At 33.3% G+C, this 15,238-nt stretch overlaps 1 protein-coding gene across 1 annotated transcript in view; it reads left to right on the plus strand.

Moving 5' to 3' along the window:
- Window positions 1–15,238, plus strand: part of LOC140058206 (uncharacterized) — a 50,551-nt gene that overhangs the window by 18,581 nt on the left and 16,732 nt on the right. The window contains exons 2-3 of the mRNA XM_072103771.1: window positions 5,062–5,111; window positions 5,243–5,330. Of these exons, the coding sequence (XP_071959872.1) occupies window positions 5,062–5,111; window positions 5,243–5,330 (138 nt within the window). The remainder of the gene's footprint in view (window positions 1–5,061; window positions 5,112–5,242; window positions 5,331–15,238) is intronic.

Raw genomic sequence — 15,238 nt, forward strand, 5'->3', positions numbered from 1 at the left:
TTAGTTTGCATAAGATATCTTGTATTTTTGTGTTTAAAATTGAAATGTATAAGCTAATTTAGAAGAAATTGCATTTTTGATTAAAGGTCATTGACCTTTAACCTCTAAAAGACATCAATAGATGTTCGATTCATTTTTTAAAAGCATATTACAATAAAGAAATCCATACACTACATACTGATAACAAGAAAATGTAAATGTGTTCACTAAATCTTAAGTTATTTGCCAAAAACGTTACCCCCTACCCCATTATTGTCAAAGATTACTAATGACGGAACAATTTCTTTACAATGCACAGCATATTCAATTTTGAAAAATGTTAACTTCAATTTTCTTATTTATCGTGTCTATAGGTTTAAGAAAACATTTAATTAGTTTGCATAAGATATCTTGTATTTTTGTGTTTAAAATTGAAATTTATAAGCTAATTTAGAAGAAATTGCATTTTTTATTAAAGGTCAGTGACCTTTTGACCTCTAAAGATGTCAATAAATGCGGGATTCAATTTTAAAAAGTATATTACAATTAGGCAATCTATACAATACATACTGATAGCAAGAAAATGCAAATCTGTTAACTAAATTGTAAGTTATTCGCAAAAATGTTACCCCCAACCCCATAATTGTAACTGATTACAAATTACTAAAAACAACAAATGTCTTCATAATACACAGCATATTCATATTTTGTTAATCTATAACTTCAATTTTCTTGTTTATTGGGTCTATATGTTCATGAAAACATCAGTTTGCATAACATATATTGTATTTTTTTTGTTAAAAACTGAAAGTTATAAGTTAATATTAGACAAAAAATCATTTTTTATTAAAGTTCAATGACCTTCTGACCTCTAATGGCGTAAATAATTGTTGGATTTACTTAGAAAAGTATATTACACTTAAGCAGTCTATACACTACATATTGATACCAAGAAAATGCAAATATGTTCATTAAATCCCGAGTCATTAGCAAAAGTGTTAACCCATACCCCAAAATGTTGTGTTGCATATTTTCCGTAGGCGGTGTTATATAATCCTAAAAATGACTATTAAGCTGTACAATGGGCATTTCTATCATGAATTTCTGAAAAGTAGACATATTAAGCTTTCCAAAAATGTATGGTAGCATTTGCCACCAATTTGATACTGCTTTCGCAAAAAAGTGGACCTGGCCCATGGACTATAGGTAGAAAAGTGGGTAGGAAAACTAGGCCTATATAGTAGTTGTGCCTAGACTAGTCTAGGTATGCCTAGAGGTAGGCCTAGGCTAGCTATGCATATGCTAGGCCTGAAGTTTGCCTTAAAATTAAAATTAAATTACACAAGAGTCTCTTTAAATATTCAAGATTTACTTTGTTTTCCAATATTTTTATTTATGCTTCTGATTTAATGGCAAAATTGGTTGTTTTGTGTCACTATTTATTCATCAGGCCTCTGTCACACGTGTACACGCGTACTGTGTGTAGAATCAAAGAATATTATCACAAGAATGAGTAATCCGCGATTTTCCCTGTAATAGTAATAATATTGTAAAAACAGTTTGCTTCATCAACCAGGCGCTACGATAGCGCTACCGGGCGTGTTGGTGTTTACGCGTTTTCACAAAGGATAGTTTAATAATATTCCGATATTTAACATGTTTCAGGTAAAACAAATACATCTTAATGAAATTTAACATTGTATCCTATGAATAACCTGTATTTTATACTAATTTATATCATAAAAACAATACTTAATTTACCGGGCGTAGATAAGTACGTGACAATGGTAAAGACTAGGCTGTGCTGAGTAACGCTTTGTTAATTTTTTGTGTTGCTGTTAGGCCTTTTTTGTGAACTAATTTAGCATGTTAGTAAATAATTGTGTTTAGAAGTGAAATTACACTAGTTTATTTAACACGTTGACTTCCAAACACGAAGATCTTCGTGTTTGGAAACATAAGGCTCGACTGCAAAACACGAAGATCTTCGTGTTTCGCGTTTTTTTTACGAAATCCGGTAGATAGGTTAATTATTGGTATATACTATGAATATGGACACTATATTCGGTCTGGAAGGTCAATATTTTACTTTATTAAAGTAACTAATCTGGTTACGAACAAATGTCAAAATGGTACCTGCCAAAATAACATACACCGTGCATCACAGTAGCGCGTACAGCGATGGCTTGGCGCATTGTGTATCGGTCGCGCGTTAGCTATGCCGCAGAAGCATTACAAAGGCTGTTGTGGATTGGCATGTTTGTTTGTTATCTGAATAAAAATAAATTGATGAATTTTCAATATGAAGTCTTTAATTTTATTATTGTATGTATAGGCCTACCCTAATTATTTTGGTGTTTCACTGTAAGTGGCCGAGTTTCACGCAACAAACTTGTTTAGAAATGGTATGGATATTATCATCAATTTACTAGCTATAGGCTAGTAGTACTACTAGGCTAGCCTAGGCCTAGTCGTAAAACGGTTCCGGACCAACTTTAGGAATAGTTAACTAGGCCTGGTGTCTTTACTATATTGATTTTGGCGAAACATTGATGCAAGATTTATGATTTATAAAATGTAATACATTTTTCGATAGTGATAACTTGTTTTTATAGGCCTATCGGTGCCGTGTAAGTAACTCTTTTGTTGTTTGTTGATCTCACCTGGCTATATTTTCATAATGTGAGGTCTTGCACAAAATCACGAATAACTTTCTTGCGTGAAACTATGAAAAATTAAAAAAGTGGGTTACTTTCATTTTACCATTACGATTTACATATTATGATTTGAAAATCGTTCTTAGTACCATTGTAAAGGTAAAATCTTTATGATTATTTTAGTCTAAATTACATGTAAATCAGATTACATACATAGTTTCAATCAGCTTTAATAAAAATATCGAATTAGGCTAAAAACGCTGGCGGTGGCAGTTATTTTCTAACTGGAAACACTTCTGGCAGTCAAAGTGTTAATGAATATGTATTATAAAATGGGTTACAATTGCAAAATATATTATCATAATTCTATTTAATGTGAAATGTATAATATCTATTAAATCAAGTCTTATTTAGTCGGTATACATTCACCCTTATGAGGGCGGCATCACTCTCTGTTACAAATTTTTCAGGCAACAATCGCGCAATACTCATTCTTGTGATATATTCTTTGTTAGAATCTATAAGCTGACCTCTAGTTGAACTTGTGCAGGGTAAATTGGACCCTGGACGCGTAGTACGTGACTGCAATGCTAGCTTGTTTAGAACAAGTTTAGAAGGAAACATCATGGACCACCTAGCTGCTGTAATTTTCTATGGCTTAATCCATGACCACTTGGTTCAGGTTTCATGAATACCATATCAAAGATAGTCCAGGATTATCCTTAGTCCTGCACTAGGCTAAGGATAGTCCAGTACTAAAGATAGTTCCCTTTCATGAATACCGGCCAATGAATTTAGGCGTTCATAATCGGCGGCCACAATTATCGGACCGACTTGATACCTAGCTAATAGTGTGCCTAGCCTATGCATAGGAAGCTAGGTTTAGGCACCCTAATATATGCATATCAATACGCTGTAGAATCACCGCACACCGACACGGCCCATCGCGTGTCACACCACAGAGGAACGTTTTGAATGTGATATGGTTGAGCGATTCCATCCCGATATCACAGATGTTATGGTTTTAGCTACTTCGTCGTACTTCGTCTCAAATTAAAAAGCCAGTCAAAGTCTCATTCCAGAAGGTTTCTATAAAATTCGACGCTTAATCTATCCGATCCTAGACTTTCTATCTCGAGATCTTTTGATTTTGATCGAAGTTCTTTTGATTAGTTAGTATTTTTGCTTCTTTGTTCAATATTTCTTTTTGAATATTTTCTATGTTTTCATTTTTTACACAATATTGTATAAAAAATGCTTTAATTTTTATTTTTATATATTCCCATAACATTTCAGGGTTTATGTTATGTTTATTTTTTGTTTCATTTTCAAATATTCTTTTTATAGCAAAACTGTAATTTTCTTCGTTTAGGACACATTATTGTCATTTATTTTCCATATTCCAGGTACACGCTCGTTGTCTTTGTTTAACAATTTGAGTGAAATAGCTAAGTGATCGCAACAAATTGAGGGCCTTATATCTGTTGACATAATGTCATCATTTTTATTTAGGGCTTTAGAGACACACCCGAAGTCTAATATTCTGTAGGTGTTTTTACGCGCCAAGTGAATTGTACTTTACAGTTAGAACTATGTCTCCATATATCTGATTATGTTTTTTCATGCAATTTTCAAGAATCAATGGTGAATTATCATAATTATGAACACATTTCTTTGGTCAAAAATCAAAAACGCACTTCATGTCTCCACCTAAAATAGTATAATCGTCAGTTGTATTACAGAGAGTATCGACCTTTTTCTCTACTTTTTTAAAGAACAATGCTCTCTCTTTGTAATTGTTTGGTGAGTACACGTTAATTATATTAATTATTTTTCTACCATCTGTTATACAAAGATCATTTTTCCCTCATCATCAATGTATTTACACTCGATGTTTTTTATATCAAAATTCTCTTTAAATAGGATGGTTAAACCTCTACTATTTCTGGTGCCACAGCTATGGTACGCCGTGCCTTTCCATATGTTTTCTTTACAATTTGTATCTTTCTTACCGCAATGTTTTTCTTGTAGGAAAACAATAGCAACTTTTGGTCTTCTAGCCATTTATAAACTTGTCTTACCTCTTACATTTAATGAAATTAAATGCGAATAATTATTTTTTTTTTTCATCCATTTATATATATATTTTGTTATATATTTTTTTTTAATGTCTTAATTGAGCTTTAAACGTACAAATATCGACGTTAATGATTGTAGTAAGTCATGTTTTAACTGACGGCTTCCTTATTTCCCCTAAATGTTGTGTTCCATACGTTTAATATTATTATTACTTTACATTTGTGTTAAAGATAATTTCAGATTTCTCATTCATGTCAACATACAATGGATATTATTGTTGCATCAAAAAATATTATTGTAATAATAATTAAATATTAAAATGTTAATATTAAATTATTATCTTTAGAGAAAACAAGCCAAACCAAAACAGCAAATTAAACAGCTTAATGTGTTGAGGTGAGTTGTAAAGTTGAAGAACATTTTTAAAAGGCGAAAGACATTTTATATGAAGTTACAAAAATCATAAATGTTACCATTATTTTGTTAATGTATTGATGTAATTCATGCTATATCCTATACCTTTACAGTTTACAAAATGCACTCGAGAATAATGACTTGCAACAAATTAAAGAAATATGTAAAACAAAGCCTGATCTTTTGACAACCCAAGATGAGGTAAGCAACAGATAGTGTTTCAATATTACTAATAATAAATTATTTTCATTCAATTAGTTCCTAGAAGACCATTATATTTATGTAAATTGTAAAACTGTTTTCAAAAAAGCCTACTTTCAAATGTAATGTGTACTGGATCAATAACATATTCTTTATTGACGAATGCTACAGATTAAATGAACAAATTAACTTACCGTCAAGATTCATCAGAACTTACTGTCATTGATTTTCTTAAATAGGGAGATCGGTGGGGTACACACTGTAGTTGGTTGAACGTTTCATTAGACGGTCAGATTGAAAGTTTATGTATGCAAGAGACATTTTTGTAATTTAAAAAACTAAGAACATAATTGAGTTCATCTAAATATTATCTACAAGATACAAGATAAAAGATAACTTTATTGTCAAATAGTTCAGTGAAAGATTTGAAATTGGTTTTACTCATGGCAATGTAATATAAAAATAGAATACAATCAGTAAACTGTTAAAACACAAAGTAAAACACACAGTACTTTAAAATATACAGATAAAATGCATATACAAGAATTACAAAAATAATAAGAGGATAAAGGCTATTAGGTGTTCCCAGCGGTTCGAAAATACAATTATTTGTGTTTGTCGTCATTATATCTAAATATGTATTGTGCATATAATTATCTCCATTTATACATTTCTTAACTGTTTTAACTATGCGTCCAAATTGCTTTTTATTGGATTCATTCGTGTTGCCATTGTAGGAAGTTAAGTTGAACATTATAACAATTTGTATAACGGCTTTGTAGAAGAGCAAAATTATTTCTTCATTTACCCTAAAGCGTTTCAGTTTCCTAAGGAAATATACCACAGCTGTTCCAGAATTATAAATTAAGTGTAGCGCCTCCAACGTTCATATCGTTTTATGGAGTAGCGATTCCGAAAACATATTGTATACAAACCACACGAGGTACCCGGAAGCAATCAAGCATAAAACGACTGTATTTTAATAGCCAATAAAAACAAATAAAAACCGCGAAAGCCAGAAAAATAATGAATATTCATTAGAACAACCCTGGATGAAGGTAAAAAAGATGTTGATGTCGTTTTATCACGTGGATTTTCAGAGGGAATCTAACTGAAAGTTAACCAACATTGTATACCCAACGCCAGTTTTTTTCTCAAGTGATACATTTAAAAAGTAGGTATAAATGTTTTTTTCCATATCAGTTTAAAAATAATTTTTGAAAATGAATTCTTGATTTAGTTGGATACTTTAGTTATCCTTGAATGTTTTAACAAGGTTTGTATTCATATTGCCTTGCTGGATTTTTTCCTATGCTAGCTAGGCCCAGGCCTCCTTGCGTGGTTAAAACCAGCTGTGTATTTTTACGCCGTGCCTAAAGATACGGTACCGTATTCTAACTTCTGTTTACTAAAGGTACGGTAAAATTGCATTAAGTCATAATCAGCCAATGGGTGCTGGTACGTGTGTGACGTCATCGTATAAGGACTTGGGATTTTTTTTCATATCGCGTCTGTTGCATGTTTGTGTAGAGAATTGCTATCGGTGGCGCCAGGCTGCGTGGATGTGTGTGCGCTGCAGATGAGGGTTTTATTTTTATTCCAAATGGCCTATTTAGGCCTATATTTTTTATTAAACTTTGTTTAATAATGGTGACCATAAACAACAAGCAAATGCAGACAATAAAGGGGCCCTTAAATACTATGATTTAGACAGTAGCCCCAGGGCTAACGAGTCACAGAAATCAGCGCACACATGCAGCTGGCCCCAGCCTGGCATCGCTTTCCCTTCACAAACAAACTCATATAATGATGTTATAGTAGACCTACGTAGTACGTAGTACGTAGGCCTAGCCTAGGCCTCTTTTGAAACGGTTTTCTGTATTCTAGAATTAAAATCAACATGTTTTGGCTTTTCAATAATAATAACAGACGTAGGCTACATTTAGTTTTTGTCACACACGACGGCGATAATAGCGATAAATAAAGCATACAGAAAATGCGGTTGATCACTGTTTTCGCGATATGAAAAAAAATCCACAAAGTCCTTATACGATGACGTCACACATGTACAGCACCCCATTGGCTGGTTATGACGTAATGCAATTTTACCATACCTTTAGTAAAAAGAAGTTAGAATACGGTACCTTATCTTTAGCCACGGCGGTATTTTTAACAGGTAAACATGTCTGTTCTGGGGCCTGAGTGACAGGTTAAAGCTGTTTCTAGTAGGCTAGCCTGGTCCTAATTAATAATGAGGCCTAGCTTAGGACCTAGCTGGGAGGGGAGGGGAGTTACACTACAGTAGGTCAGGCTACAAGCCTATACTATATATAAAATATAGGCTACATCATCAGCAGGTTAAAGGCCTAGCAGCCTACCTAAACCTTCTTAGTCAAAGATAAGTTCTCGGGGGTGTAATATATTAATAGAAAGAAGCTATAGAGTACTGTGACATTAAATATTTAATTATAACAAATGTATATTTCTTTCATATTTGTATTGTATATTTATTATTAATACAGTATTTTGATATGCAATCAAAATCTGAATCAGGAAATAACATTTTAACATTTTATTTGAAACATGTATTGTCATTTGAAAGATGTATTGTCTTTTGAAATGACAAAAATCATGAATTAAATTTTAATGTAACAAGAAAGTTTATAAATGAGAATTTAAATTATACAGATGTTTGAAGAAATTAATCACACATTAAGAATAAATAAAACCAGACAAAATTCACATAATTTGTTCATCAGTTTTTGCTTACCATATTGATCTATTTCTGAATCAGTGATGCGCCTAGTATGGTTTATGCATTCATGGACATTAGTAAAGGTTTTGAATACAGGTGTAAATGATTCCTGTATCTTGTGCAATTTTGTTTCAAGCAGTTGCTTACAGTTTGTAGGACAGTGATGTATCTGTTGCTTTAAAGTCATTGAGACACCATCCATGAGCTTTTATATGATGTTGAACTAAAAATAAAATGAATAGTTTAAAATAAAACATTTACAGTATGGCGAGAGTCAATCGCAAATAATTCTTAATTGTATTACTTATTTTGCTGTGTAAAAATTAACGAACTTCACTAGAAATTTTAGTTACTCACTTTGCATGCTCTGTATACATGGTTTCCCACAAAACTCTTTCCGTGGTACTGCTGTCGAGGAATTTTATTTTTCCACAACACCTCGTCCATTTTTGTACATAGAGGTCCAGTTCAAAATGTTATCTCTTGGTTCATAGTACTTCGCTATATAAAATATAAAAGAAATATAGCATTAATTTTTATAGTATTGTATATTTTAGACATAATTTTAAATTTTAAAGGTGTTTACTGTAGTACTGACCAAGTCTTTGACCTCTTGTTCTTTCAGATTTATTCTGTGGCCAGTCTCTGCAATCTCTGCAATCTTGTTATGCTGTTTTGTCACAAGTGACACTGAGAGCTCGTTTCTTAAATCCTCAAGATTCTCTTCTAAAGACTGGATTTTAATCATTGTAGCATTTCGATGCGCTGCAACTTCTGATATGCTTTTCTCAAAGTCTGCTAGATGATCACCTGAGATTAAACAATATTGGTCAATCAAATAAATTTCAATCTGCATCAAAAATGAGCATCAAAATTAGTATATTTAGAAAATGTTAATGATAATATGGATAATTCATAGAAAAATAAGTTTCACCCAAAGGTTTGTTTATTATGCATAAAAACAGGATAAACAATTTCGAAATTTACTGAATTCTATGCTGAAAGGGACAATGTATATTTAAAAAGCAACTTGACCAATTGAGTTTATTTAATGTCAATGTAAAGTTGAAACAACATTTGAAGTTACCAGTCAAGATGTCACCATCCTGTCGCATGTTAAAAATTATAACATCAAAATTGTGCACGTCTTTTTCCAGCATATCATAGAGTTTCTTAAACAACCCAAGAGAAATGTGTAATGCTGGTATTGACACCTGGAAAAATAGTTTAATAAAGAGGTATATTTATAAATTACTGTAACAATTGTTTGTTTTGACAGTTATTTTATACTAACATTGTTATTTAATATGGAAGTACAAACACACATTTCATTGTTTGGAGTGTGTATTAAACTTTCTAAATTGAGATTTTAATTAATTTTGAATTTAACATAACATAAACACTGGGGACCTGTGCTGTTATGATTATTTACCTACCCTGTTTAATTCGATGTCTACCAGGTATGGCCTAACAACGCTGTGCGATATTGTTTTCCTTTTTTTTTCACTACCATGGTCTACAAAATACTTGTAGTCACGATTCTAGGTCTTGATACATCTACAGGCTTGAGGAACATTGTTGGTTCTAATGTCATCTTGATTACAAAAACAATAGATGCAACTGTACTTTCCTTTAAAAAAATCAATTTTTAAATCTACATAATATATATAGTACTTCAGTTTTGTGTAACAAATGCCAAACAATGAGAACTAATAGCCAAAATATAAAAAAAAAATTGTATTGAAACTGGAAATTGTACTTACCATTTGGGCCAACAAGTCCATATACCTTTGACAAAATATCATAATCTCCAAAAAAGAATAGGCGGATATTGTGAGTTCTGTAAAATGAGAAGTTATTTTCATTCAATTACCATGAATTCTAATTAATTACATTAATCATAATTAAAGATATACAAATTGTAACATTTTCAAATTAAGTTGCATATTATAATTATGTAACTCTGCTATATACTTAAGTCAGTGTTACTCATTCCAATATTATACTACTGTATTTAATATTACTTTTTGGTCTTTGGTGAGGTCCACTGGTTTCCATCTAAATCCATGACTTCATCAAGAACCAGTTTCAAGCCTTTTTCGACATTAACTATAAAATCTGGTGCTTGGAATGCCAAAATGACAATAATACTGTGCAGTGCATTGGGTTTAGGTAAACTGCAAATTTGAACTTCAAATTTAGTGGTATCACCAGCCTTGTCTCCACCAAACTTGAGAAATATGTCTCCACCTAGCTTAGGCCCACATTACTGTCAAGTTTATCGCCGGCGTCAACGCACTTTCTAAGCCTATCGCCAAACCGTTTTCTCGCTGATAACAATAACAATGTATAAAGGGTTGAAAAATATGCGAGTTTTACTAAAAACTGAACCAGGCTATATATTAACATAACTTGTATTATTTTATTTATATAATAATGATGGCCTATAATCTAGTTCGTTCTTTTTCTAAAAAAATGAATTATATACAAAAAATAAGTTAAGAATACAATGATATTTTCTACTTACGATTGTTTACTATTTCATTACACAGTTTATATCGACTTCCTGGTTTAAGTGTGGGAGATTATTTCAGTAAAATGGACAATGTCATCGTTTATTTATTAATTTATATTAAAGAAACAATAAAATATTGATTTTTTAATTGAACATAAACTTTTTTAATCGTTTGGTTTTGTATAAAATGTGTTTTCTACATAAAAACTAACGGTAGCAAAATTTAATTTGGCGTTCGCGAAATAATGGTTTGTAAACAAAATTCATAAGTTTGCGCGGATCGGAGAGCGTCGTCTGCTAACACTGAGGGCGCTTTACTTTTTCTGATATCTTAACACTAGTTGAAACAGCTGTGATACAAACGTGTATTAGCTTTGCGAACAATTGCTGCAGTCTGGTCTGTCCATGTAAGTTTCACATCAATCATGGTTCCTAAATATGTATATTTGTCAACTTGTTCAACAACTGATCCGTCAATTATAAGTGGTTCAATTGAGGTTTTTTAATTCTGAAATCAATAATTAATTCTTTAGTTTTCTTAATATTGAGCTCTAAGTAATTATATATTTACTTCATCGAAGTAATCGTAGGTTTGTCTGACATGAAACCCGTTATTACAGTATCATCTGCATACTTGATGATGGAGCACTTAAGGTCTTCACACGCATAGTCACTCGTATAGAGTGTAAATAAAATGGAGGATAATACATAACATTGTGAGGCGCCGGTGCTGACTTTGCATACTTTAGATTGCGCATCTCCGATCTTAATATACTGTTTTCGTTTCCTAAGGTAACTGATAAGCCATAACAACATTTTAGTGTTGACATTTAATTTATACATTTGAAAGCACTAGAAAAGTCAATAAAAGTTGATATGATGAAATATTATCTTTTATAGAATAAGTGTGTCTCGCCAATTTAACATCATAATAATCGAGGGTCATTCACACATATGTATTTACATAGTAGTCTTTCAATTGTTCTGTTTATTTTTAAGCTGGTTAGAATATAATTATTATTCTTGAAATAATGTCAATTTGAAAATTTACCTGAATCTGATAACCAAAGTTCTAAACAGAGACTGAAGGAAGACAGGGTTGCTATTGAGAAATTATTCAATGAGTTGCTAGTGATTGAGGGAGTTGAAATAACAGAAGTGGGAAATACACGGAAGACGGGTGTAGAATGGCAAGAGTTTTTTTGGATAGCCTGAAAAGTAAAATGGAAGTGATGGTAAATGCAAAAAAACTTAGACGCACGCATTTCTAAAGAACATATATATTAATCTTGATAGATCAAAAAAAGAGAGGCAAATGAACTATGAGTTAAGACAGGAACTAAGAACAAGAAAAGTTAACGGCGAGATTAATCTTGTTATAAGAAGAGGTAAAATTGTGAAGCGGGATAGCGAACTGGCGTTTGATCGTTTTCGAGGCCCTAGTTCATCATCATAAAGAATTTTCGAATATAGAATTTTTTAGTTTGGAAGAAAATTATTTTAAGTGAAACACAAATTTATAAGAAGAAAAAAATGTACAGAGGACAAGAGAAATTTTAAAACTTTTATAGAAGGAATAAAGCAGAAGAAATCTAGTATAAGAAACGATGACATTGTTGATTTTCATGAGAAGTCGTTGACTTTTCTTTACACAAATGCAGATGCCTTGAGAAATAAAATAGGTGAGTTGCGTGATAGTACAAATCAAAAAACTTGATGTGGTTGCAATAACAGAAGTAAATAACAAAACTTGTACAGACATATTGGAAGTTGAGTTAAGCATCAAGTGATATACACAATTTGATTCTGGCAGAAGTGATAGAGGTGTGGTGATTTTAGCAAAGGAAGAGCTGAAATGCCAGTATCTGTAACGAGTTACTAAACCAAATTTTCACTTTTCAGGTATATCTCTGCTAAAAAGGCACCTAGAGTTCTGATTTTAGGTGCAAATTATATGGTAGTGGGGTCACCAAACATACTGGTATAACTAACATTTTGATTCCATGGCGGCCATGTTGGATTTCAAAATTGCGGATTTCAAATTTCCATTTTTCAGGTATATCTCTGCTAAAAAGGCACCTAGAGTTCTGATTTTAGGTGCAAATTACGTTAATGGGGTCACCAAACATATTGGTATTTAACTGACATTTTTATTGTATGGCGGTCATTTTGAATTTCAAAATGGCGAACTCAAAATGATTCAGTACGGTACCTACAGTTATAATTTTAGGTACAATGTATAATAATTATAGTATTGAGGTCAACAAACATATTAGTATAACGTCATTGATTACATGGCGGCCATTTTGAATGTAGCTCAACCCGTAGTGGCTTTACACTATTTGTTTACGTTCATAATTACATGTATTTAACACGGACACTTATTGTAGGTTACATTTTCCCTGGCAACCACACAGCTCTGTATATCGTAAATCACTCTTTCTGCATTTACAGCATCCAAGATCACAGTCGGTGTGTCCAAAGCGAATTAAAACCTTTGTGACATCTGAAAGTTCTCCAAGCAATGAATCCAAGCTGTACTAAATTTGTTGCCGTCCTTCCTCTATCCCCAGTTCGCTGGGTCCTATTCAACCCTGAATACATCTAGACAGTCGTACCACTTCCTGGCTTCCGTTTCACATGTTCTCTTAATGCCGCAGATGTTGGGGGATATTTTCAATAGTCTTTCTCTTGTTGTAAAAAGATATCGTATTGCATCATTAAATGTTCTGCAGTACACATAGTTACAACAAACTGTTCTAGATAATCTGTGTCTGTTTCACTAACATGCCCTACAGACAATGACATCCTCTCAAAAACTGGAGTCATACAGTACATGGCATCTTTTTCAAAGTCTCGTCAAATGTATCTTTACCTTTTCCTTAAACAGATGAAGTTCTATCACAACCGCTAATGGTATGAAAGAACAAGTAAGCGGCTGATGTTTGTGATCCAAGAGAAGAAGCAATCTCGTGTATTGGGATGTACTTCAAGTGCTTCCCCACTCCAAATTCGATCAGAAGCTCGTGGATGCCAGATATTCTGTGGAAAGCTGACAACAACATCACTGTGTACCAGTCTTGACAATGCGTGGAAAATTTCAGCGGCAAGTTTAACGTGAACAAACATACGTTCATCTGCCTCTTCTATGTTACATGGCATCAGCGATTGTATATTTACTGGTTTGTTACAGCTCTGTCTCCCAAAGATCCTACAAACATTCCGTGATTTGTGCCAATGTTCTCTACTACTTCAGTTACAATAAATGAAAACCACTCCGATTTGTTGTCATCAAATCTAAAAAAATGTGGTCCAATTGTTGGGCATGCTCCCGCTGGCTTTAACGACCATCCTTACACCACAAACGCGGTTTGAACGTGTACCAGACTTTAAACTGTCATTTAAGTATATATCGAAAAACAAATCTAGTCGTGTCACTGATCGAAGTTGACACAAATCACGGAATGTTTGTAGGGTCTCTAGGAGACAGAGCTGCAACAAACCAGTCTGTAAATATACAACTGATGATGCCACGTAACATAGAGGCAGATGAATGTATGTTTGTTCATGTTAAACATGCCGCTGAATTTTTTCTGCGCATTCTTGTCAAGACTGTAGACAGTGATGTTATTGTTATTGCATTGTCAGCTTTCCACAGAATACCTAGGATCCACGAGCTTTGGATCGAGTTTGGAGTGGGGAAGCACATCCCAATACACGAGATTGTTTCTTCTCTTGGACCACAAGCATCAGCCGCTTACTTGTTTTTTTCATTCCTTTAGCGGTTGTGATACAACTTCATCTGTTCAAGAAAAAGGTAAAGCTACATTTAACGAGACTTGGAAAAAGATGCCAAGAATGACTTCAGTTTTCGATGTGCTGTCATTGTCTGTAAGGTAAAGTGTCGAGACCTAAGCTAATTATAATGGCCGTGGTGCCCATGTCCATTTCTTTAGCGTTTGAGCCAGACTCCACTAAGTGTGTATGTTTGTGGGAGTACGCCACTCATCCCGCACAAACGAGTCTGATTTACCTTCCCAGTACTTTTTACATACCGGTACCCATTTCTATCATCTGGGTGGGGAGGAACAATGTGGATAAAGAATCTTACTTAAGGACTCAACACTGCAGTGACCGACCGGGCTTGAACTAGCAACCTATTGATTGCAAGTCCAATGCTCTAACCACTGCGCCACAGTGCTCCACACTCCATTGTCTGTAGGGGATGTTAGTGAAATAGTTCATTGCTGGAACTTTCAGATGTCACAAAGGTTTTAATTCGCTGTGGACACACCGACTGTGATCTTGGACGCTGTAAATGCAGAAAGAGTGATTTACGAATATGATGTACATAGCTTTGTGGTTGCCAGGGAAAATGTGACCTACAATAAGTGTCCATGTTAAATGCATGTAACTATAAACATAAACAAATAGTGTAAAGCCAGTACAGTTGGAGTTACGTTAAAAATGGCCGCCGGCGGCAATGCAATCAATATGTTTGGTGACCCATTACCACATAATTTGAACCTAAAATCAGAACTCTGTGTACCTTTTTAGCAGAGATATACCTGAAAAGTGAAAATTTGGGTCCGCAATTTTGAAATCCAAAATGGCCACCATGCAATCAAAATGTTAGTT

This window comes from Antedon mediterranea, chromosome 9 (genome assembly GCF_964355755.1).
Source record: "Antedon mediterranea chromosome 9, ecAntMedi1.1, whole genome shotgun sequence".
Taxonomy (NCBI): Eukaryota; Metazoa; Echinodermata; class Crinoidea; order Comatulida; family Antedonidae; genus Antedon; species Antedon mediterranea.